Genomic DNA, 25,246 nt, shown 5'->3' with positions numbered 1-25,246 from the left:
ACAGGGCTCTGAGCAACCTGATCTAGTTGAAGATGTCCCTGCTCACTGCAGTGGGGTTGGACTAGATGACCTCTGAAGGTCCCTTCCAACCTAAACCATTCTATGATTCTATGTTCATCTTTCACAAACTTCAGGAATTTCCGAGACTTGCTCGTCACGGCAGTATGATATTCCCAGTTGATGTCTGAGAAGTCGAAATCTTCCATAAGGACCAGGGCTACTGATCCAGAGATTTCTCCTAATTGCCTTTAGAATAACTCATCAGTACTTACATCCTGGCTGGGCAATCGGTAGTAAATACCCACTACATCATCTCCTTTGTTTTCCATCCCCCTAATTCTCACCCAGAGGCTCTCAACCACATCATCCCTAACTGTAAGGGCTGTACAATCAAACCTCTCCCTTAAGTATAGTGCAACACCTCCACCTCGCCTGCCCTGCCTATCCCTCCTGAACAGCCTGTAGCCCTCCTTCCCAGCACTCCAGTCATGGAACTCATTCCACCAAGTCTCACTAATATCAATGACATAGGTCTGGGAGCTGACCAACACTTCCAGTTCATCCTGTTTGTTTCTCATACTGCATGTGTTGGTTGCACAAGCATTTCAGATATGCTCCTGAGCCCACCATGCTCCCAGGAGCAGTGTAAATGTCCCCACTAGCATTGCCACCCTCAGGCGACGCCATGCCAACCCTTGGCTTACCTTCAGCTCGCCTGATGGTATCCCATTCCCCCATCAATTCTATTTTAAAGCCTTCTCAATTGGTCCTGCCTGCTTATGAGCAAAGAAGCATTTCCCCCATCAGGACGGGTGGATCCTGTCAGGCCCCAGTGTACCTTGTGTCTCACAGACTCTTCCATGCTTATAAAAAACATATTTTTGGTGAAGGTACCAGTCCTGGAGCCAGGTATTGATGTCTTGGGCATGCCTGTTTCTTCCATTGACTCTCTCCATTACTGGGAGGATTGAGGAAAACACTACCTGTGCTCCTGAATCTTTTAGCATTCTTCCCAGGGCCCTGAAATCTCATTTGTCCTTTTTGCGATGTCATTAGTACCCACATGAAAGAGCAGGAGTAGGTAATAGTCTGAAGGCTGTACATCAGTTGTCTGGTTGCATCCCTGATTCGGGCCCAAGGGAGGCAGCAAACTTCCCTGAAGAGAAGATCCAGTCTGCAAATGGTTGCCTCCATCCTGCTCAGGAGAGAGTCACTGATGACCATAACTCAGCTGTTGTTTCTTCTTGACACTGGTCTTAATGCAGGTCTTGATGCGAGGGGTTGGTTGATCTGACCTTGATGAGAGTACTTGCATAGATTCCTCCTCTTCTTTCTCATCATGTCCTTCATCTACCATACCCAGAGCCTCATACCTATTCTGTAAAGGTAGCTGAGAGGGTAAGGAGGGGTTCCTCTCACAGCTCTGTACAGTGACTTGCTTGTAACATGGAAAGCTGCATCCTTCCTTGGGAGTTCTTTGAGTACAAGCTTCTGATGTGCCACGGATAGTTGTTCCAGTCAGTGCTGAGCTTGAGATATGCATTGTATGCATCTTTGGTAACCTGTTTTAGTTTTATACTAGCTCATTTTCTATCATCTATTTAAAATGTGGGTTTTTTTTTAATGAAATACTGACCACAAATGTTCAGCCTCTCTTAATTAGGATACATACTGGTACTCCAGAGAAATGGGGGAAAAAATATCTTGTCACAAACTCCCTGTTAGATTTATGATAATATTATGTTTCTATGAAGTAACCCTGAAATTGGATATATGGTCTGGTTTTTTGTTTTGATATCACTAGATCTTTGCATATACAGACTTTGGTGTTAGCACTGTTAAACAGGGATTTTCTTGGCTCAGGCTCTGTCAGTGTGAGACTAAAGATCCCGTGAGACCCTCTGTAGTGTGAGGGGCTGGAGTAGACTCCATTTGATCTAGATCTTGATATTCAGTAGAAAAAAACAGGACAATTTAGATCAATCAATAGGAAATAAAGCTAAAGTATGCCTGGAACTATTTGGATGGTGGTTTGGGGGGGGATGATAAATAAACCAACCCTCTCCAAACTTGTCCATACCTTCTTGTTGTTTCACTGCTATGCATAAACAGGCTCAGACTACACTTATATCACAAAGCATTAATGTTCCCAAAGAAGAGGCTGTATTGGAAATGTCTCCATCCTGATCTGAAGCCATGGAGATGGGTGATGAATTTTCCCTCCTTCAGTGTTAGGCTTTGTGTTGCTCTGATTTCCCCTGCAGAAAAGCAGCATCTGGTCTTTTCTACCCTTTCTTCTGTTGTTGAGCTTCATGCGGGGTCTCCCAGTCCATTGCATCTGAAACTCTGCCACCTTTTACTCCTAAAAGTCATTGACTATAGACAACTTGCTGGTACCTTCCCCCCCAGAGTAGGCTGTCTAATCTGCTTTTGCTGCTGTAACCAAGTGGAGGTTTCTTCAGCAGAGCTAGAAAAATATTTTCTTTTCCTTAGGAGGAGAAAAGGGGGCAAATTTTCCCGAAAACACTTCACAGAAAAATCCTGTACTAATTTTTTTATTGTTCTGTTTGGGGTTTTTCTTGTTTGTTTTTGTTTTTTCCTCAAATAGCCTTTATCCTATAAGTGACTCTCTTGTTAGTCTGGATTGGGTATAATGTAATTGATAGCAATTTTGCCCTATTGAGTTTAAGTGGCTTGCATTCTGGGTGATAAAATTGGTCACAGATCTCTTTCTTCCTCAGATTAGATTCTGCCTTGTTCTATAAGCAGACCTGTTGGATATAAAGAACAAGCATGAGAAGGCTAGCTGAGCCTCGCCTCCTTATTTAAAATTTATTTTTGTTACTAGGTTTTTGGTTTGCATCTGAAGGAATAGCTAAAATGATTTACTACTTTGTTTCCTTTTTTTTTGTCTGTCTTTTGATCAGTCTGGATCGCCATATGCAGACTCATCATGGACACCATAAGCCATTCCGTTGCAAGCTCTGTCCATTCAAGTCCTCTTACAATAGCTGCTTGAAAACCCATATACTCAAAGCTCATGCTGGTAAGTCAATCAGTTCCTTGCTCACACTCTCCCTTGTCCTCTCAATCTCTTTCTCTTGCTGTCAGACACACATACTTGCTCTTGTGTGCTCCTTCTTGCTTAACCTCATGCACGGTCTCACTCTCTCCCCCTTGTGGGCAGCCACACGTGCTCTCTGTGCTCTCTTGCATGGTCACAAGCTCTTCTTGTGCGGTTGTGCACTCTCTCTCTCACGTGTGGTCGCGTGCTCCCTCTCACTCTTGTGTGCCCCCTCTCAATCAACCTTGTGTGTGGTTGCACTCACTCGCCTGCTTTCCCTTTCTCCCTCACATGCAGTCACACTCGTTCACCCTCTCTATCTAGGTTGTGATCTCCCTCTCTTACATGTGGTCGTGTGTGGTCTCTGTCTGTCGTGTTATTCTTCTCTCTTGCTTGCTCACTCTCTCACGATTGTGCTTGCTCTCCCTCTTCATGTGCGGCTGTGCTCTCATGAGCTCCTTCCTGCTCGCTTCCTCTCACTCTGAGAGTCATGTGCTCCCTGTTGCTCAATCTTGTGCGTGGTTATGCTCACTCCCCCCTCTAGGTTGTGCATGCAGTTCCTCTCTTGGGTGTGATGGTATATGCTCTCCCTCACTTGGTCACAAATTCTTTATGTCTGTGGCTCCCTCTCTCAGACATGTGCTCTCTCTCACCGACCATTGCATGCTCTTCCTCACACAGTCATGTTTGCTTTCCCTCTTTGGGCCACATTCTCCCTGTATCTCACGTGGCTGTGTATGCTCCCTTCCTCTCTCTCTGTGACACATTCTCCTTCTCTCTCCGTTGCACTCACTCGGGGGACATGCTTGGTCTCCCTCTCTGTTGCTCCCTCCTGCACTCTCTTGTGCCTGGTCACCTGCTCTACATTTCTCTCTAAGTTGGGCTAGGTTTCTCTTGCTTGTGGTTTCTCTCTCTCACGTGCTTCCTCTAGCGGTCCTGTGTTTGCTGTTGCTAGCTCTCCCTTCCTCTCTTGATCAAGGTCTTGCGCTCTCATTCTTGGTCGTGCACTTAGTTTCTTGTGGTCACATGGTCTCTATCAGTCGCACCTTCTTCCTCTCTCTGTCTCTGGCATGGTCACACGCTCTTTCTTTCTTTGGAACACAGTGTCTTAGTCTGTGTTGGTCTTTCTTCTTGTTGCTCTCAGTGTGGGATTCTGTCATGCACTGGGCTCATTCTGTCTTGTGTGGACTGGGTCATGCTCTTGTGCTTGCCCACTCTGGGTCACATGCACTCTTGCTCTTTCTTTGGGTCGTTGTTGTGGTTTAACCCTAGCCAGCAACTAGGAGGAAAATTAACTCTATCCCAGCTGAAAATTGGACAGTTGTGTACACTTGTATGCACATGCTCTCCCTCTCAGTGAGGTGCATCCTTGCTCCCCCCCACCCCTCGGGCGTGCGTGTGCATGGGCTCTCTCTCCCTGGGGCATGCACACATATGTGCTCTCTCCCTGCACTGCATGCTCCTCTCTCCCTGCATTTTGTGCTCCCTGGGTTGCACACTTGTGCTCTCTCTGGGTCTTGCATTATCTCACTTGGTTGTGCTCTCTTGGTAATTCATGCTCTCTCTGGATTGCACATTTGGTCTGTGGGTTGCATGCTCTCACACACTCTTTCTGGGTCGTGTGCTCTCTCTGCCTTCTGTGATCCTCTCTCGATCTGTCTCGCGCATTCTCTCGCTGGGGTGTACACTCTCTGTCTCTTGGTACACTCTCGGTTGTGCACTCTCTGCATTGTGTGCTCCTTTAGGCCCTGCTCCTTTAGTCACGCACTCTGTCTCCTGGGGTTGTGTGTGCACTCTTGCATTGCGTGATCTCTCTGGGTTATGTGCTTGTTCTGTGGGCCATGTGAGTTCTCTGGGCTGTGCATGTGCATTCTCACTCTGGGTCACATGTGCTCTCTCCCTCTCCCCTGGTCACGCGCACATGCTCTTGCATGCTCTTGGTCTAGGCTGTGATCTCTCTCTTGCTCTGGGTTGTGAGCACTCATGCTTGTTCTCTCTGGGTGGTGGGTGCCTTGCTTGGTCTATTTGGATCATGTGTGCGCTCACTCATTTTGTCATGTATGCTTTTCTCAGGGTCACAATCTGGGGCACGCATTCTCTTTTGCTCTCTGGGGCATACATTCTCTCTTTCTCTGGGTCACATAGAATGATAGAATGGTTTGGGTTGGAAGGGACCTTTCAAGGTCACCTAGTCCAACCCCCTGCAGTGAGCAGGGACATCTTCAACTAGATCAGGTTGCTCAGAGCCCCGTCCAACCTGGCCTTGAATGTTTCCAGGGATGGGGCATCGACCACCTCTCGGGGCAACCTGGGCCAGTGTCTCATCATCCTCATTGTAAAAAATTTCTTCCTTCTATCTAGTCTAAATCTACACTCTTTTAGTTTAAAGCCATCACCCCTTGACGTATTGCCACAGGCCTTGCTAAAGAGGTTGCCCCCATCCCTCCTATATTCCCCCTTTAGTTACTGGGAGGCCGCAATAAGGTCTCCCCGCAGCCTTCTCTTCTCCAGGCTGAACAACCCCAGCTCTCTCAGCCTGTCCTCACAGCAGAGGGGCTCCAGCCCTCTGACCATTTTTGTGGCCCTCCTCTGGACCCACTCCAACAGGTCCATGTCTTTCTTGTGCTGAGGACTCTAGAGCTGGATGCAGTACTCCAGGTGGGGTCTCACCAGAGCAAAGGGGCAAAATCACCTCCCTTGACCTGCTGGCCACACTTCTTTTGATGCAGCCCAGGACACGATTGGCTTTCTGGGCTGTGAGCGCACATTGCTAGCTCATGTTCAGTTTTTCATCTACCCATACCCTTAAGTCCTTCTCTGCAGGGCTGCTCTCAATCCCTCCATCCCCCAGCCTGTATTGATACCGGGGGTTGCCCCAACCCAGGTGCAGGACACTGCACTTGGCCTTGTTGAACCTCATGAGGTTCACATGTGCCTACTTCTTGATCTTGTCCAGGTCCCTCTGGATGGCATCCTGTCCCTCAGTCATGTCAACCTCACCACTCAGCTTGGTGCCATCTGCAAACTTGCTGAGGGTGCACTTGACCCCACTGTCTATATCACGGATGATGATATTAAATAGTACTGGTCCCAGTACAGACCCCTGAGGGACAGCACTTGTCATTGATCTCCATCTGGACATTGAGCCATTGACCACTACCCTCTGGATGTGATCATCCAACCAATTTCTCATCCACCGAACAGTCCATCCACCAAATCCACATCTCTCCAGTTTAGAGAGAGGGATGTTGTAGGGGACCATGTCAAAGGCCTTGCAGAATTCCAGACAGATGACATCCATAGCTTTTCCCCGTCCACTGATGTAGTCACTCCATCATAGAAGGCCACTAGGTTGCTCAGGCAAGACTTGCCCTTGGTGAAGCCATGCTGGCTGCCTTGAATCCCCTCCCTGTCCTCTATGTGCCTTAGCATAGCTTCTAGGAATATCTGTTCCATGATCTTCCCAGGCACAGAGGTGAGGCTGACAGGTCAGTAGTTCCCAGGGTCCTCCTTTCTACTCTTTTTAAAAATGGGTGTAATGTTCCCCTTTTTCCAGTTCCCAGGGACTTCACCTGATTACCGTGACTTTTCAAATATCATGGAGAGTAGCTTGGCAACTACATCAGCTAATTCCCTCAGGACTCTGGGATGCATCTCGTCAGATCCCATAGACTTAGAATCATAGAATCATAGAATCGTTAAGGTTGGACAAGACCCTTAAGATCATTGAGTCCAACCGCTAACCTATCACTGCCAAGTCCACCACTAAAGTATATCCTCAAGCACCACATCTACCCTTCTTTTAAATACCTCCAGGGATGGAGACTCAACCACCTCCCTGGGCAGCCTGTTCCAATGCCTGACCACTCCTTCAGTGAAGAAATTTTTCCTAGTATCCAATCTAAACCTCCCCTGATGCAACTTGAGGCCATTTCCTCTCATCCTATCACTAGTAACTTGGGAAAAGAAACCAAGCCCCACCTCGCTACAACCTCCTTTCAGGTAGTTGTAGAGAGCAATAAGGTCTCCCCTCAGCCTCCTCTTCTCCAGACTAAACAACCCCAATTTCCTCAGCTGCTCCTCATAAGACTTGTTCTCTAGACCCTTCACCAACTTCATTGCCCAACTTCATTACCTGGCTTAAGACGTTATCCTCGATGCACTCCAGGAGTCTCCTGGATTGCCTACAGCTTGCCGTGCTACTTTTCCAGCCGATGTCGGGTTGGTTGAAGTTCCCCAGCAGGACAAGAGCCTGTGAGCACGATGCCTCCTGTAGCTGGCATAAGAAGGCTTTGTCAATAGGCTCCACTTGATCAGGCGGCCTGTAGTAGACACCAACCACAAGGTTCCCTTTGTTGCCTCGGTCTCTAATTCTTGCCCATAAGCTTTCGACCTGCTTGTGGCTATTCTTCAGAGACAGCTTTTCATACTCTATCCATTTCTTGATGTAGAGGGCAACCCCTCCGGCCCTCCTTCCTTGCCTGTCCCTTCTGAACAGCCTGTAGCCATTGATAGCTGCACTCCGGTCATGGGATTTTTCCCAGCAAGTTTCAGTAATGGCAACTAGGTTGTAGCTTTCTAGCAGGATGGTGGCTTCCAACGCCTCCTGTTTGTTGCCCATGCTGTGTGCATTGGTGTAGAGGCACTTCAGTTGGGGTGCCAGCCATGTCACCCTCTTACAGGAACACCCCTTAATTCTTTTGAGATGTTTCCCCGGTGTTCCCCTGTTGGCTCCTATTAGCTCAGGAGCCCCTGGCTCATGTCTGTAAGACTTCGTGTGCTGCAATGTAGCTAACACATCTCAGAGCAACAGGCTGAGGGCCCTCGCTAGCACCCCGTCCCTCTAACCTTGGCATGTCATCCCACAGTTTGTCATGGGCAAGCCTGATATGATATTATAATAATGTATTATTATATTCAAGCTCTCCCTCTAGAGAGAGTATGCTCTTGCTCTCTGGGTCACATGCTCTCTCTTTCTGGGTTATAAGCTTTGGGTTGCATGCACACACTCTCGCTCTCTGGGTCACATTCTTTGGGACCTGTGCAATCTCTTGCTCTTTGGGTCATGTGCGCTTTCTCTGTCTCTGGGTCACACATATGCACTCTATCTCTGGGTTGTGCTCTCTTTCTCTGGGTTATGCATTCTATTTGAATCTCTGGTTCAAGTGCTCTCTCCCTCCCTCCCCGATTTGTGCTCTTGTGATCTCTCTCTGGGTCATGCGCTCTCCCTATGGGTCAGTGTCTCTGTCTCCCTCCCCTCCGCCTGGGTTGCCCCCCGCCTCACTCTCCTTCCCTGCATCCCCTCCCTGGTCATTATCTCTCTCAGAGCAACATGCTCTCTCTCATTTTCTCTTTCTGGGTCACACCCATACACCCTGGTCACCCTCTTTCTCTTTCTGGGTCTCTTTCCCTCTCTGGGTTGCACTCTCCCCCCTCATTGGGGTTGCATGCTCTCTTTTTCTGAGTTGGGTGACCTGTCTGTTTTTCTCCTTGGGTCATTTATCTGTATTTCTCTCTTTGTTGCTTCCCCATCCCTCTCTCTCAGGGTATATATGCATATCTCCCCCTCCCTGTTGGGTCATCCTTTATCTGTAATTCTTGGCCCGTCTCTCCCTCTCCCCCCCCCCCATTTTTGGCAGTGTCACTCTCTCACCCCAACCCCTGGCCCACACTATCTCTCTTTCCTTTTTTTGGTCACACTTGTTCATTCTCTCTGTGAGTTGCCCTCTGCTGGTTGCTGCCACCTCATTTGGGCTGTCCTCTCGCTCTCTTTTTCCAGGCCAACCTCTCTCGCTTTCTTTCTCTGGGCTGGCCCCTCTCTTTCTCTCTCACTGCCCCCCACCCGTCTGTTGGTCATGCTCTCGCTGTCTTTGGTCAAACTATATGTTTCTCTGCAACCCTCCCTCCCTCCCACCAGGTTACATGCTCTCTGTCTCTTTCTCTGAGTTATTCATTCTCTCTGTTCACACCCCCTCCCATGCCTTCTCTCTCTGGGTCGTGTGTGTCATTCCTGTCATTCCCTCCCTTACCCTCCCCCCACCCCACCCCATGTCTTTTATCACACCCACTCTCTCTCCCTCTGGGTCATCACCTCCTCCCTTTGGTTCCCCAACCCCCTTTTGTCCTGCCTTCTCTCTCCCTCTGTCCCCCATGCCCCCCCCCCCCCCCCCCCCGCTTGGCTGACCTCTCTTACTCTTGCTTTCTCTTTCTCTCTCTGGGTCTCATTCTAGGTCCATCCACCCCTCTCTTTTTCTCTCTGTTTTGACCTCTGTCTGTCTGTCTTGGTTGCCCACTCCCCCACCTGACATCTCTCACCCCCCCCCCCCCCCCCCCATCTTCCCGCCCTGTCTCTCTGTGGGTCTCTTGCTTCCTCTCTCTCTGGGTCACCACCCCACCCCCCTGTGTTGTGCACACTCTGTCTTCCTTTAATTCACGCTCCCCGTCTCTCTCTTCTTCATTCTTGGCCGACCTCTCTCCCCCTCTCTCTGTCCTGGAAGCTCTCTCTTCCTCTGGATCTCCCCCCATTTTGTGGGTCTCTTTCTCTTTTTCTGGGTTGAGCTGCCCCTCTCTCTTTCTGGGTCACACACACTCATGCTCTCTTTGAGTTGCCCCCTATGTATGGATGGCCGCCCGCTCCAGGCAGCAGTCTTTTTTTCTCTTTCGCTCTGGGTCACTTTCTCTCTCTGGGCTACACTCGCTCTCTTGCTGGGTCATCCTCACCATCTCTCTCTGGGTCAAGCTCTCTTTTTCTCGGAGTCATGTGCACCCTCCCTTTCTGGTTCACATGGTCTCCCTCTGTGGGTCACGCTCTCTCTGTGTCACACCCCCAACTCACATGCTCTTTCTCTATGGGACATTCTCTCTCTGTTGGTCACACACTCTCTCTCTCTGGGTCACACCCCCACCCCCTGGGTCATGCTATCTCCCATCCTCTAGGCCATGCTTCCCCCACCCCAACATGTTCTCTCTGTCTCAGTCACTTTGTCTTGGTCACTTTGTCTCTGGGTCATGCTCTATGTCTTTCCGAGACACGCACTCTCTCTGTCTCTTTCTCTCGGTCAAACACTCTCTCTGTAGCTCTCTCTGTCTCAGTCTCTCTCTGTGTCTCTGTCTCTAGGTCACACTCACTTTATATCTTTCTTTGAGTTGTGCTCTATCTGGTTCACGCTATATCTCTCTCTGGGCCATGCTTACATTCCCTCTGGGTCATGCTTGCTCTCTGTCTCTCTTGGTCACACTCACTCTGTCTGTGTCATGCTCTCTCTCTGGGTCACATGCTTTCTCTGCCTCTGGATCACATGCCCTTTCTTCCTCTCTGGGTGTCTCTCTCTCTCTGGCTTGTGCATGCTCTCTTTCTCTGGGTTGTGTGTGGTCTCTCTCCCTCTGGGTTGGTCACATTTTCTTTCATGGTTCTTTGTCATGCAGACTCTTTCAGAGCATGTGGTCTCTATCTGTGTCACATGTACACTCTACATTGGGCTCATGCTGTGTCTTGATCAGATGCTCACTTGCTTTCTGAGTTCAGAACACTCTTTGTGGCACTCTCTCTTTCTCTGGGTCTCTCTTTTCCCTGTTTTGTTTCCAGTAAGTTCTTTAGCAATATATCCCTATTGAATAATAACCTTGTGGATCTTTTCCACCAATCTTCCAGTAATATAGTGTTTCTGTGATTTTCATTTGTTAAAAGTTTTTTTTTTCCTCTCTGTCTTGTAGATATTCTGTTATTTTATTTATTCTTAAAGATGTGCAGCATACCCATACATTTATTTAAAGTGCCTTGGCAGTTGTAAAAATCCAGGTGTCTTTCACTCAGTCTCCTCATGTCCATTATCTTTTGGGGAGTGGTCAAACTCCATTTATTATAAAATGCATTCTTGCATAATAGCTAGAACTGTTAAGGGATGTTAGGAGCAGCTGCCTCCTCCACTGGGAGCAGTGGCTAGTCCAACTTGAAGTTTGCTAGTGAGTACACCCCCCCATGCACACTCAGTATGGGGAAGCCTGGCACCATGCACATGGGCTGTAACCCACGGTCCCGCTCCAGCCACTGGTGCAGAGCTCCTCACTCACCTCATTCATACCAGTCCCTCCCAGTAACTGGTTGTTGAGACACATACTGTTCCCGCCCCAGTGGATGGAGGTTAAAGACCCCCACTCATGCCAGTATATGACACCACAGGCCAGGGTCACCTATACCCCCAGTCTGATTCCAGTAGCTGGCACCAGATTCCACTCACACAGGTCTTGCCAGTAGCTGGCACTTAGTCCTTGCAGCATACACGTGCACAGGATAGAGTGAGATTATGCAAAGATTTAATAAGAAGATGTAAGAAGACAGGACAGACTGTGGTGATCAAGCACAAGGATCAGTCAGGCAAACATACCAATTGGCCCCATCTTACACGTGACTGGTCCCTTTTATACCCCTTTCCGTCTACCACCCTTTTTGTTCCTTCCTGCCCCCCCTTCCCCCTGTATGTCACCTCATGAGTTTGTATAGTTCTATGGATTCCTGCACCCCTCCCAGTCCAGTATCTGGGATCCCCCCTGGTTTGCAATCTTCTCAGTTGCAAAGTCCAGGTTGTTCTTCCTGGAAATGGAACCTGTGGTTTCTTGGTAGACCATCAATTAGTGTGACTTACTTTGTTTCTTGTCATTGTCTATATATCTTTGTTTCTGGTTTCCCCCTTTTTCCCTTGGTTTCCCAATTGACAAGGTCCCTGACCTTGCTGGTATAAACATTCTCACACTCACACATCCTCATCAATTAGTGTGACTGACCAGGTTTGGTTCTCATCACTGCCTCCCTTATCATTTGTTGGCCGGGTTTGTCCCCCTGGATGTTCTTGTTTATGGCTTCCTCCTTTTTCTTATCTTTTTTTTTGTGTTGAAGAAGTCGCTTGACCAGATACCCTTAAAAGAACAGATGCTTTCCTTCCACATACCCTTATAAGAACCATTTGGTTCTTGTAAGCATCTAGCATTTGTTCTCATTCAGTATGTGCTGCTTCCTTTGGCATAGAGCAGAACTGTATGTAATATCGCTGAATGTGCTGTAATTTGTTTTCACTTTGATTCAGACTATAACCTAGAGTTTTTGCCCAGAGTCTAAATCATCTAGGACATGATGCATCTCAGGTGTTGAGACAGCCCCATGGAAAAATTATGAAGATACACTTATTTATATATTCCAAAATAATTATTATGAGATGCAAAATTAGCAGTAGAAAATTTCATAACTTCTGTGGATTCACACTAATGAAAACTATAGTTTTGCCTCTGAAACCAAACACATTTTCACATGGTGCTGTCCACCTGAACTGTTATTGATAAATAGGGAATAGAGTTACTAGCTTTTTTTCTAATTTCTTAATTTGTAGTAGTCTTCAGTTTTCTTTAATTTCTTATTGTGATTGTATGTTAAAAGACAACTGGTGCCTGCCAGGAATTGCTTATATTTAGCAAATTGTGGGGGCCTACATATTTTTATCTTTAGTTCATCCTTTTGCATTAATCAATCCATCATACATGCTTTATGAAAACCATTTTCTTTATCTCTGTAAACTGACGATAGCTCTGTGGCAATAATATTCAGGTGCAGAATGTAATTTTGAAAAGAAACCATGCGTGACATTTTGTTTCACCATTTCACTCTCGTGTATCTTTTTCAGATACACCAATGTGGGCTTCTAAGAGTCTGTATTTTGTCCCTGTGATTAGCATAGGAGTTTTGTGGGGTGTGTGTGGTATTTTCATGTACAATGGTTGCTAATCTTTATGTGCTTGTTATGACTGGCTGTGATACTTTTTCTTCTCTTTTTGTTCACTTATTTCTGATGTTTGAAACCATTCTGTTCTAGAACCTTGTTCGTTAATTTTGTTGAGAAATGAAAAACATTTTCCTGCCTCTTTCATAATCAGAGCTCTTATCCTTCCATTATTCTTCATGAGTATTTCACTCTTGTATTAGTTTTATCATTTTATGCACAACTCGCATGTAGTCAGTGTATCTCTTTTACCTGGAAGCGGCACTTCACAGAATCCCAGACTGGTGGGGGTTGGAAGGGCCCTCTGGAGCTCACCCCGTCCCACCCCCTGCTGGAGCAGGGACACCCAGAGCAGGGGCACAGGGCTGCGTCCAGGTGGGGTGTGAATGTCCCCAGGGAAGGGACCCCACAGCCTCTCTGGGCAGCCTGTGCCCCTGCTCTGGCACCCGCACAGCAAAGGGGTTTCTCCTCATGTTCAGGTGGAACTTCCCGTGTTCCAGCTTGTGCCCGTGGCCCCTTGGTCTGGCGTTGGGCACCACTGAAAAGAGCCCGGCCTTTAGATATTCATAAGTATTGATAAGGTCCCCCCCAGCCTTCTCTTCTCCAGGCTACTGTTCTGGAAGTCAATTCCAGAGAATTGACTTCCAGAACAATTACTTGCCACACATATAACATCACATCATTTATGTTGGACATGTCACTTTTTCTTTCAGGTGCCTCCATGTTTAACAGAGAACAGGTCTTGTCTTGGGAATTTGTTTCCTATTGTATTCTGTCTTCATGACTTGGAATGTATTTGGAACCAAATTCACTACTGTTCATTATTTCTCTTATTTAACTTCTTTTAATATTTTTCTATAATATGCTTTCCCATAGCCCTATAAATATGTACTGTGCTTGGTACTGCCATTTCCACTTCTTGTAGTAAACCAACCTTGACTTGGTTACTAGTTCTATGGAGCTCATTCCTGCCTGGAGGCAGGTTTCATGTAAGGAAAATGGGATCCTCCTCAAATTAAATGCGGGGGGAGGCAGTGGATGGTTTGTTTTGTTGTTTTTTTTTTATTTTGGGTTGTTTTTTCTTTTTAAGTAACTCAGTTAACATTTTATAGTCTCCTTCTAGTTTCTTTAGTAATGATTCTGGATGTGTTGCATGGAAAAACACAGAGGACTTCACCCTTCATTTCCTCCCTAAGAAATTTGGAAATGCTGTAGTCAAGGGGCTCTATTTTCATCCAAGATTCTGTTTTCTTCTTATACCATACAACACAGGCATGCTAAGAGTCTGGTCTTTGCTTTCTGGCATAAGTCATTTAACAAGGATCTAGAGTTGTCAGAAAGCAAAACTTTGGTCCCAAAGTGGGTGTCTGTACCTGCAGACTCCAGACTGTTTCAACAGGGAAATGCACATAGTTTGTTCTCTTTGGAATTAAGTCTCACACTGAAGGAGGCCATGGGAATTTTACTGCTGAGTTCAGCAGGAAAAGAATGGGGATACCATTTTGTTTCTTTTTTGAGCTGATGACTTGCCTATATTTCGCTCACCCAGGTGAACATGCCTACAAATGTTCTTCCTGCACATTTTCCACCATGACAATCAGCCAGCTGAAAGAGCATTCCTTGAGAGTGCATGAGAAAGCACTGACACTGCCAAGACCCCGTGTTGTCGGCCTCTCAGCCTCACTTGGCTACCACACCTCCAAGAACCACACTTCTGCTGAAAAGGTGGAGGACTCTAATGGTAAGAGGTGCCTCAGAGCAAGAATTTGTTTAAATATTAAGGCAGCAATTATGAAAAATCCAAAGTTGCATGAAAAGCAAGAATAAAGGTGGTGTTCTAGTACTTGACCTGCAGTCGAATCTAACCAGTTTATTCATTACCAACTTATATTGCCAATAGTTGGCCTTTGGAATAAGTCAAGCTAACCTTACTTTTCAGCAAAGATTTACAATATAGGAAGTCTTCAGTGGCAGAGCTTCCATTAAAAGTCAGTGGGAAAGAGAGCATCTAATTCCATTTGCACTTCTGAAAAACACCCCTTTATCGTCTTAGCAGAGAAGTTTAGTGAAGCCACTAAAGATTAAGCACAAAAAGTAGAGGGAGTAGCTAGGCAACTTTCTATTTTATGCTTTTTATGGAAATGGGTGTGTACACAGATCCTGATGTTTGAAATATGGACAGATGGCTTATATTTGAGTTTTGCCTTGTATTTAGGCTACAGAGTTTTATTGCTTGTGCAACAAATGATGAGAATATAGGATTGAAACTTGACTGATAGTAACTAGTCATCCAATTACATGTGTAGCAGCAGACTCTTAGCATGCAATGTTCTTACTTTAAAAGGATGACAGTGAATAGAGATACTGCAAATGCCAGGAGAAGGGGAACATACTGCACTCCACGTGGATCATGTGTTGTGAGGAAAAGCAGCAGTGGACAAAGCATGCTTGTTGCTGTACGCTTCTATGGGAGAACTTATCTTGGGCCGCATATCTCTGGGACACAGGGCTCTACCCACCCTGGGGACAGTGATGCACAGACATCAATATGATGGATACAAAATGTCCGTTTATTTAGCTGCGTCACACGCTTATATAGCTCTTGCGCTTCCTGTTCCTGCCACTCCTATGGGGAGGAGTCTATCTTTCTGTCACAGCCCGTGATCTTCTGGTCGCCGATCCCTGTCTATTCCCCTACATCTCCCCCTCCCCATGCCGCTAAAAGTTCTACAAAGCTACTTGCGTAAGCGGATACATATTGCGGTCAGGTCTATATTCATGTAACTCTTGCAGGCGCTCCCTGATTTGTCTTATAACACAGCATAACAATGGCAGCCCACAAGTAACCATGGTTACTACACACAACAAGATCCCCCCAATTATTACTATCCAGTCCCAGTTCATATCTCTCTTTTGCCGCCCTTTCCCAGTGTCGCTCTCGCTGCAATATTGCTTGCGATCTTGTCAAGGAGCTCATTTCTTTTCCCAATGGTACGGCTAGCATGAGGATCCATGTCAGCAGACCCTGCAAAGAGACAACTCAGAGAGGGATTATTCATTGTACATCCTTGCACAGTTCTGCTTTCACATACTTTGCAGGCACCCATTCTATGCGCCCTTCATTCTCAACCACGGCGTAGCCCCTCCCCAGGCATCTCAGTTTCCATCCTCTCTCCCGTTGCTCACTGCCTGGGAACCTTACTCGTACCTGCGGATAGCGCTCGCCTGCTTGAGCTTTGCCAAAGTGCTTCTCCACTGCTGTAACTTGCTCCTGCCCGCGTATAAAATGATTAAGCGAATATAGTGCACGCATTAAAATAGTTTGCTGAGCTGCTACGGGTATAGCTCCCTTATACCCCTCCCCCTCCCCAAGCTGTATTATTTTTGCTTTCAAGGTGCGATGAGCGCGTTCAACTATTGCCTGCCCCGTGCTATTGTAAGCAATGCCATGTTTTAATACAATATTCCAAGCTTTGCACCGTTCTTCGGTACTTCGAGCCCGAAAGCATGGTCCATTGTCTGTTTTTATCTCGGTGGGCTTTCCAAGCCACGCCATCACCGTGGTCCAATGCGCAGCCAACTGCGTTGTGGTCTGCTTCCGATGTTGAGTAGCCATGATGACTCCACTATATGTATCAATTGTAATTGCGAGGTGCCGTCCGGGGGCCAACTGTGGACATTCAGTAAAGTCAGTCTGCCAGATAGCATTTGCTTCCAGTCCTCGAGGGTTGACTCCTGCCTCCCACAATGGCGAGTGCCGACAGTAAGGACAGGTGGCTACTACTTCTCTTGCTGCTCTTATTGAGATGCCACACTCCTTTGCCAAGGCTTTAGCACCCAGGTGCAGTTGTTCATGCAGTTTCTTTGCCTCCGTCAATGTCCAGACTCCCGCGGCTGCCTCATCAGCCATGCGATTCCCCTCAATCAGTGGTCCAGGCCCCGTCTGATGACTGCGAATGTGAATTACTGTCACAGTCGCTCCTCGCTGCGATAAAGCAATGTCTAGCATCAAGGCAATTTCCGTGTGTGGTACACCCTCGCGTTTCATGGACGTGACTAATTTATACACGTATAAGGAGTCCGTGCACACATTTATATGCCAATCTATATCCTTTCGCAGGGCCATCTCTAGCGCTTTCGCTTCTAGCCACTGCACACTTTTACCCTGCTCCTCATACGTCTGGCGCATCCAACTATTCTCTTCTTTCCACACTACCGCCGCTCTGTTCGTCTTCGAGGAAGCGTCTGTGAAATATGTTGGTCCTGGGTGAGGGGTATCCAAAACTCTACTATCCACACTCAAATCCACCACTTTGGCTGACTCGGCCCACCTCTGTACCGTGCCTGTGACGATTTTCCCTGGGTACGAGTATACCGCCAATTGTATATCCTCTTCACTCTCTACCACCTTCCGCCATTTCTCCCCATTCCACGGCACTGTGAGCTTATCTGGCTCCTTCCTAAAGATTCCCTTGCTTTCCCATCGCAGACGCCAAATCATTCCCCCGGCTACCTTGACTTTTGTGGAGAACGCATCCTTGGGAACCTTCTGATATACCCATCGCAGTGGCTTTTCTTCCCCTGTCCGTATTTGATATAGCAATCCTAATCTTCCACCGGCGGTCAGAATCCAACCTGCGATTAATTCCTCCTGAGGGTCCCACTGCCATACTCCTTCCTTTTGCATTCGACGTTCTATCATCTGCAACTGCTGGACTGCCTCAGGGTCTAAACTCCTGGGCTCCCATGGGTCGGTCCCTTTCAGCAACGCATAGAAAGGTTGCATCTCCTCACCAGTGATGCGCACAAACGTCCGCAACCACTGCAGTGCTCCTACCAGCTTCTGTACATCGTGTAAATTTTTAACCTTAGGTGTAAGTTTAATAGGCTGAGCTTGTATGCAATCCCCTTGTATTCTAGCACCCAGAAATCCACACACTGGTCCTCGCTGTACCTTTGCCTCAGCTACCTTGAGGCCCTGTCCCTCAAGGCCCCTTTGGGTGTCTGAAAAGACTTGTTCACACAACGCCTCGATGGGTGCAGCTATGAGGACGTCATCCATGTAGTGGATCATGTAGATTCTCTCCTGATACTGCTGCCTTACTTGCTGCAATGCAGAAGCCACATACCTCTGGCAGATCGCTGGAGAATTTTTCATCCCCTGCGGAAGTACTGTCCACTGCCATCTACTACCTGGTTCTGTGCGGTTCACCGCGGGCAGAGTAAAGGCAAATCTCTTTCTATCATCTGGATGTAGCGGAATACTGAAGAAGCAGTCTTTGATATCTAAAACAATGACTCGCCATCCTTTCGGGACAGCACTCAGATCTGGTAGGCCGGGTTGGAGAGGCCCCATGTCCTCCATTTGCTGATTCACTGCTCTAAGGTCATGCAGCATCCTCCATTGGTTTTTATCTTTCTTTTTTATAGCAAATATAGGGGTGTTCCACGGGCTCATTGAGGGCTCTAGGTGCCCTGCTTCGTGCTCTTGTTTTACTATAGCTCTTACAGCCTCTGTTTTCTCTGTTGTCAGGGGCCACTGCTCCACCCAGACGGGCTGTTCGGTTTTCCACACTAACTTGTGGTGACGAAGCCCCTCTGAGGCAGTGGCCCCTATGCTAAATTTTTCAACCCGATCCCCATCTGGGCAAGGGCGTCCCGCCCCAACAAGGGGCTTGCTACCCCATCTGCTACTAGTATGGTCACTACGGCTGTGAGGAGCTTCCCTGCCTCCTCGTCCATGACTTCGAGTTTCACAGGGCAAGTACTAGTCCTCGTCTGTTGTTCTCCTCCTACCCCTATTATACGTTTTCCCATGGTGAGGGGCCAAGTTGGTGGCCACCGTTCGAGTGGCATCACTGTGACATCTGCCCCGGTATCCACTAACATTCCCAGGCATATCCGTGCCGGGCAACTCGGCTCTTGCAGGGTAATCATCACCGCCGCCATGGGCCTCTCGTCACAGCCTATTACCAAGGCCACGCGGGGGCTGTAACCTGCAAATCTTGCTGGTTCTGCTCCCCTGCCTGAAGGTTCACTCCCCCTTGGCCCGCTACGGTGGGCCAAGCTCCTGGCACTGGCACCATGATGGGGGCCATTTGACTCACAGGAGGCGCGAATTCCCCTCGCTTCGCCCTCCTTTGGCCGTTTCCCAGCTTTGTGGTTGGACAATCTCTTGCCAGGTGTCCCGGCTTCCCACACACCCAGCACCTCCCTACTGGGCACGCTCCTCTTCCATTACGTCCTCCCCTTTCCCCTAGCGGGCACCCAGCTTTAAAGTGCCCTTGCCGCCCACACAAGTGACATCTCGGCCCCACCCCGGCCGCTTGCACCAGCACCCTTTCTTCGCTTCCACAGTCAGGGTTCTGGCAGATGTGCGCTCCCACACCGCCATGCTGATTCAACGCCTCCTGGCGCAAGACATGCCTGATGGTTTGACCCAATGATGCCCCCACCGCCAGGGTGCGGAGGACATCTTGTGTTTGCGGATTTGCTTGATTTCGGAGGCAATCCATAAGGACTGCCTCCTTGGCTGCTGGTGGCAATTCTGATTCTATAATAGCCTTCTGCAACCTGTCACAAAACATTGTAAATGGCTCTGCTAGTTCTTGCTGTATCTTTTGCCAAGGTTCTGCTTTTTTTTTCATACCTGCCCACTTCGCTATACGCTCTACGGGAACTCTCCGTTACCGCTTGCAGCTCCCTGCCCCTCCTCCAGGAGCTATCCGGACAGGGAATATCCCGGGCATCTCTATCCTTACTCCATCGAGGCTACAATCTCTGGCTATCAGCCGCCAGTTAGGTAACTCGACTGACTGTCGCTGGGGCGCACCCTTCGTTAAGAGTCCTGTCTGCCCCCGAGTTACCTCCCCTAGTGCGCGCATAGCCTGCTGCAGCTGCCGCAGCACGTCCTCCGCGGACCCCTCCGGAGCTGCAGCGCTCCGGACCTCCCCTTTTGGCGGTCCCTCTCCTCCCTCCTTCTGACTGATCCTCCGAGTCCCTGCTGCCTTATGCCTCTTTTTTGCGCGCTGCAGGCAAGCTGCCCCATCTTCCCACATGTGGGCATCGGTTTCTCCCCCAACTTCTGATTCGCTGCTGCTCGAGGTTGATCTATACCCACCCTGTCCTCCCCTCCAGGCACCCCAAACCCCCTCCTCATCCGACTCCCATCTCAAGGGTTGCCCCGGGAGCCAGTCTCGAGGGTCGGGCAGAGGGCGGTGCCGCTGCCGGCGCTGCTCATCCTCCTCCTTCCGCTCCGTCGCTCCCACTGCACCCGCCGCCACGTCCCCCTCCCCACGCGCAGGAACCTGCGCCTGTGCCAAATCGTCCCAGGGGTATGCGGGGGGGGGGGCATTCCAAGGGTCCTGCTGGCTCAACAGGGAACACTGCCGCTTCCCGATCCACCTCTTTGGGAGCCTCAGACTGAGTAGTTGGCCAGGCTACTCCGTCCGAACTCTCCCCTTCTTTCCCATCCCCCGCGATGCTTGCCCCTGTCTGCGTCCCCACTGCCCCTCCTGGGTCTATTTCCGGGCTACTGTCGCCTGTAGCACCGTGCAGGCACAGCCGCGCCTGCCCCCACGTCTCCTGATCATCCCGAGCTTTCAATAGTAACCGGTGTATCTTTCCCCAGAGCTGTATGTACTGGGGTTTTCCCATCATAGCCCTTTCGGCTAACTCCTCTTTAATTCTCACCCAATTATCTTTATTAAATATGTCTGCGGGACTCCGTATGAGCCCCTGTGTAATCATCCATTGGATGGCCTTTGAGGTAGGCGCCTTCGAAATCGAAGTTCCATATTCCTTCCCCAATCCCTTCAGTACCTTTACGACTGATTCCATGGCGTGCCCGCCATCCTGCGGCTCCCCGTCCCACCCCTGCGTGCCCCAAGCTATCTTTTCCCCCCGGCGAACTTGCCATGCCGCCCCGCTGATCACGTCGGGGTCACCACTTGTTGCTGTACTCTTCTATGGGAGAACTTATCTTGGGCCGCATATCTCCAGGACACAGGGCTCTACCCACCCTGGGGACAGTGATGCACAGACATCAATATGATGGATACAAAATGTCTGTTTATTTAGCTGCGTCACACGCTTATATAGCTCTTGCGCTTCCTGTTCCTGCCACTCCTATGGGGAGGAGTCTATCTTTCCGTCACATCCCGTGATCTTCCGGTCGCCGATCCCTGTCTATTCCCCTACACATGCTGTAGGAAAGAATGCCATACTGGCCTGGAGTTGCTGTTACAAGGGAAGCAAATGGCAGAACAGCTGTGGCTTTGAAAGAGACTATTGTGCTCTTAATAAAAGTAGCTATATATGGGGCAAATGAGCTGAAGAATTGTAGGAAAATGTATTGGGATTACATTGCAAGGTTTTGGTACAGGGGTGCTACAGTGATGGCTTCTGTGAGAAGACACCAGGAGCTGCCGCCATGCCCAACAGAGCCAGTTACTGTCGGCTCCAAAACAGACCCAAAGCTGAGCCAGTCAGTGACATTGATGGTGCCTGTGTGATAACATATTTAAGAAAACACTGTGCAGGAGCTGTGAGAGAGAGGAGTGAGAAAAATGGGAGAGAAACAACCCTGCAGACACCAAGGTCAGTGAGGAAGGAGGGGGAGGAGGTGCTCCAGGTGCTGGAGCAGAGATTCCCCTGCAGCCTGTGAAGAAGACCATGGTGAGGCAGGATGTGCCCCTGCAACACATGGCGGTCCACAGTGGAGCAGATATCCAACCTGCAGCCCATGGAGAGGACCCCACACTGCAGGAGGTGGATATGCCCTGAAGGAAGCCAACTGAAGTGCATCTACACCAATGCACTCAGCGTGGGCAACAAACAGGAGGAGCTGGAAGCCACTGTGCAGCAGGATAACTATGATATAGTTGCAATCACAGAAACATGGTGGGATGACTCGCACCACTGGAGTGCTGCAATGGATGGCTGCAAACTCTTCAGAAGGGATAGGCAAGGAAGGAGAGGCGGTGGGGTAGTGCTGCGTGTTAGGGAGTGTTTTGACTGTGTAGAGCTTGACGATGGTGACAATAAGGTTGAGTGTTTATGGGTAAGAATCAGGGGAAAGGCCAACAAGGCAGATATCATGGTGGGAGTCTGTTATAGACCTCCCAACCAGGATGAAGGGACAGATGGAATATTCTATAAGCAGCTGGCAGAAGTCTCATGTTCACTAGCCCTTGTTCTCATGGGGGGACTTCAACTTACCAGGTGTCTGCTGGAAAAACAATACAGTGGAGAGGAAACAGTCTAGGAGGTTCCTGGAGTGTGTGGAAGATAACTTCCTGACACAGCTGCTGAGGGAGCCAACTAGGGAAGGCGCCCCACTGGACCTGTTGTTTGCAAACAGAGAAGGACTTGTGGGTGATGTGATGGTTGGAGGCTGTCTTGGGCACAGCGATCATGAACTGATAGAGTTTTCGATTCTCAGAGAAGTAAGGAGGGTGGTCAGCAGAACTGAAACCTTGGGGTTCTGGAGGGCAGACTGTGGCCTGTTTAGGAGCCTGGTCGACAGAGTCCCTTGGGGGGCAGTCCTGAAGGGCAAAGGAGTCCAGGAAGGCTGGACATTCTTCAAGAAGGAAGTCTTAAAGGTGCAGGAGCAGGCTGTCCCTATGTGCTGAAAGATGAGCCAGCAGGGAAGATGACTGGCCTGGCTGTACGCAGAGGTTTGCCTGGGACACAGGGAAATAAAGAGATTTTATGAACTTTGGATGAAGGGGCAGGCAACTCAAGAGGACTACAAGGATGTCGTGAGGGTACGCAGGGAGAAAACTAGAAGGGCCAAAGCCCAACTGCAACTTGATCTGGCTACTGCCATAAAAGACTAAAAAATGTTTCTGTAATATATTAGCAACAAAAGGAGGACTAAGGAATCATAGAATCATAGAAAGTCCTGAGTTGGAAGGGACCCATGAGGATCATCAAGTCCAACTCCTGTCCCTGCACAGGACAACCCCAAGTTCACACCATGTCTCTGAGGGCCATGTCCCAGTGCTTCTGGAATATCGCTAGGCTGGTGCCGTGATGCCTCCCTGGGGAGCCTGTTCCAGGGCTCCAACGCCCTCTGGGGGAAGAACCTTTTCCTAATACCCAACCTAACCCTCCCCTGGCACATCTCCCTGCCATTCCCCTGGGTTCTATCATTGGTCACCAGAGAGAAGAGATCAGCGCCTGCCCCTCCTCCAAGGAGAATCTCCCTCCCTTATTGGATGCAGGGGGAAACATAGTGAGAAAGGATGAGGGAAAGGCTGAGGTACTTAATGCCTTTTTGCCTCAGTCTTTAATACTAAGACCAATTGTTATCGGGGCACCCACCCCCTTGAGCCGGAAGACAGGGGCGGGGAGCAGAATGAAGTCCCAACAATCCAAGGGGAAATGGTTAGCGACCTGCTACACCACTTAGACACACACAAGTCTATGGGGCTGGATGGGATCCACCCAAGGGTGCTGAGGGAGCTGGTGGAAGTGCTCACCAAGCCACTTTCAATCATTTATCAGCAGTCCTGGTTAACAGGGGAGGTCCCAGACAAATGGAGGCTTGCCAATGTGACGCCCATCTACAAAAAGGTCTGGAAGGCAGATCCAGGGAACTACAGGCCTGTCAGTCATACCTCGGTGCCGGGGAAGGTTATGGAGCAGATCGTCTTGATTGCCATCACATGGCATGTACAGGACAACCAGGGGATCAGGCCCAGTCAGCATGGGTTTATGAAGGGCAGGTCCTGCTTGACCAACCTGATCGCCTCCTATGACCAGGTGACCCGCCTAGTGGATGAGGGAAAGGCTGTGGATGTTGTCTACCTGGACTTTAGTAAGGCCTTTGACACTTTTTCCTACAGCATTCTCCTGGAGAAACTGGCTGCTCATGGCTTGGACGGGCATACCGTTCCTTGGGTAAAAAACTGGCTGGATGGCCAGGCCCAAAGAGTGGTGGTGAATGGACTCAAATCCAGTTGGTAGCTGGTGACAAGCGGTGTTCCCCAGGGCTCAGTATTGGGGGCAGTTCTGCTTAATATCTTTATCAATGAGCTGGATGCGGGGATCGAGTGGCACCCTCAGCAAGTTTGCAGATGACACCAAGTTGGATGGCAGTGTTGATCTGCTCGAGGGCAGGAAGGCTCTGCAGAGGGATCTGGACAGTCTGGATCGATGGGCCAAGGCCAACTGTATGAGATTCAACAAGGGTAAGTGTTGGGTGCCGAACCTGGGGGTGCTGGCTGACAGCCGGCTGGGCATGAGCCAGCAGTGTGCCCAGGTGGCCAAGGAGGCCACCAGCACCCGGGATTGTGTCAGCACTGGTGTGGCCAGAAGGAGTAGGGAAGGGATCGCCTTGTGCTGGTGAGGCCGCACCTCGAGTAGTGTGTGCAGTTTTGGGCCCCTCGGGACAAGAAGGACCTTGAGGTGCTGGAGCGTGTCCAGAGAAGGGCAACAAAGCTGTTGAAGGGTCTGGAGAACAAGTCCTATGAGGAGCGGCTGAAGGAGCTGGGGGTGCTTAGCCTGGAGAAGAGGGGGCTGAGGGGAGACCTTATTGCTCTCTACAACTGCCTGAAAGGGGCTGTAGTGAAGGGGGGGGGTTGGTCTCTTCTCCCAAGTCACTAGCGATAGGACGAGAGGAAACGGCCTCAAGCTGTGCCAGGGGAGATTTAGGTTGGATATTAGGAAAAATTTCTTCACCAAAAGGGTTGTCAGGCACTGGAACCGGGTGCCCAGGGAGGTGGGGGAGTCACCATCCCTGGAGGTATTTAAAAGATGTGTAGATGTGGCACTCTGGTGACGTGGTTTAGTGGTGGACTTGGCAGTGCTAGGTTACCGGCTAGAGCTGGACTTGATGCTTTTAAGTGTTTTTTTTTCCAACCTCACTGCTTCTATGATTCTGTGATTCTACGAAAATGTTCCAAAAGCAGCCTTGATAGTACTGAAATGACTTCTTACAATGCATAGTCAACAAGACTTTTAAATTAATATTTTAAATGTGAATTGTCTTCAAGGGGCTTATTTTCTTTTATTGTGATTACGCTCATTTTTCTTTTTTGGAGTGTAAAAACAGTCAGGACATAACACTCTTTTCCATTACAGCTTCTTTGCATCATCCTAGCAATGTAAAGTATCCTTAGTATAGATCAGAATTGGGTTCAAATTTTGTTTTTAAATGAGCACCTATTAGAACTTCTTTATACAGTATGGTTCCCTAAGCTTGCTCTTCAACGTTATGTTGCATCATTCTGAATCTTGTTCTGTTCTCTGTCTTCCCTTTTCCCCCAGTTTAGTTTAATGCCAGAATTCTAGGTCAGTGTGTGGTATGAAGTGAACAAATGTGTATCGTCTTGGCAGACTTTGTATGACGCTCCACTTTTTCACCTTCCCACTCTCCAAGCTGTTGTCACTCATGACCATATGCTTTCCC

General features: G+C 48.9%; 1 protein-coding gene across 7 annotated transcripts in view; it reads left to right on the top strand.

The window, feature by feature from the left end:
• LOC142049645 (zinc finger protein 462-like) overlaps window positions 1-25,246 on the top strand; it is a 141,230-nt gene that overhangs the window by 64,305 nt on the left and 51,679 nt on the right. For 5 of the 7 annotated variants that reach the window (XM_075077528.1, XM_075077527.1, XM_075077530.1 and 2 more), the window contains exons 6-7: window positions 2,928-3,046; window positions 14,381-14,572. In XM_075077528.1, the coding sequence (XP_074933629.1) occupies window positions 2,928-3,046; window positions 14,381-14,572 (311 nt within the window). The remainder of the gene's footprint in view (window positions 1-2,927; window positions 3,047-14,380; window positions 14,573-25,246) is intronic. The other 2 variants (XM_075077532.1, XM_075077531.1) reach the window with 1 other exon arrangement.

Source organism: Phalacrocorax aristotelis, chromosome W (genome assembly GCF_949628215.1).
Source record: "Phalacrocorax aristotelis chromosome W, bGulAri2.1, whole genome shotgun sequence".
Taxonomy (NCBI): Eukaryota; Metazoa; Chordata; class Aves; order Suliformes; family Phalacrocoracidae; genus Phalacrocorax; species Phalacrocorax aristotelis.
Note: the sequence above shows the minus strand (reverse complement) of the source record. Positions and strands in the feature narration are given on the sequence as shown.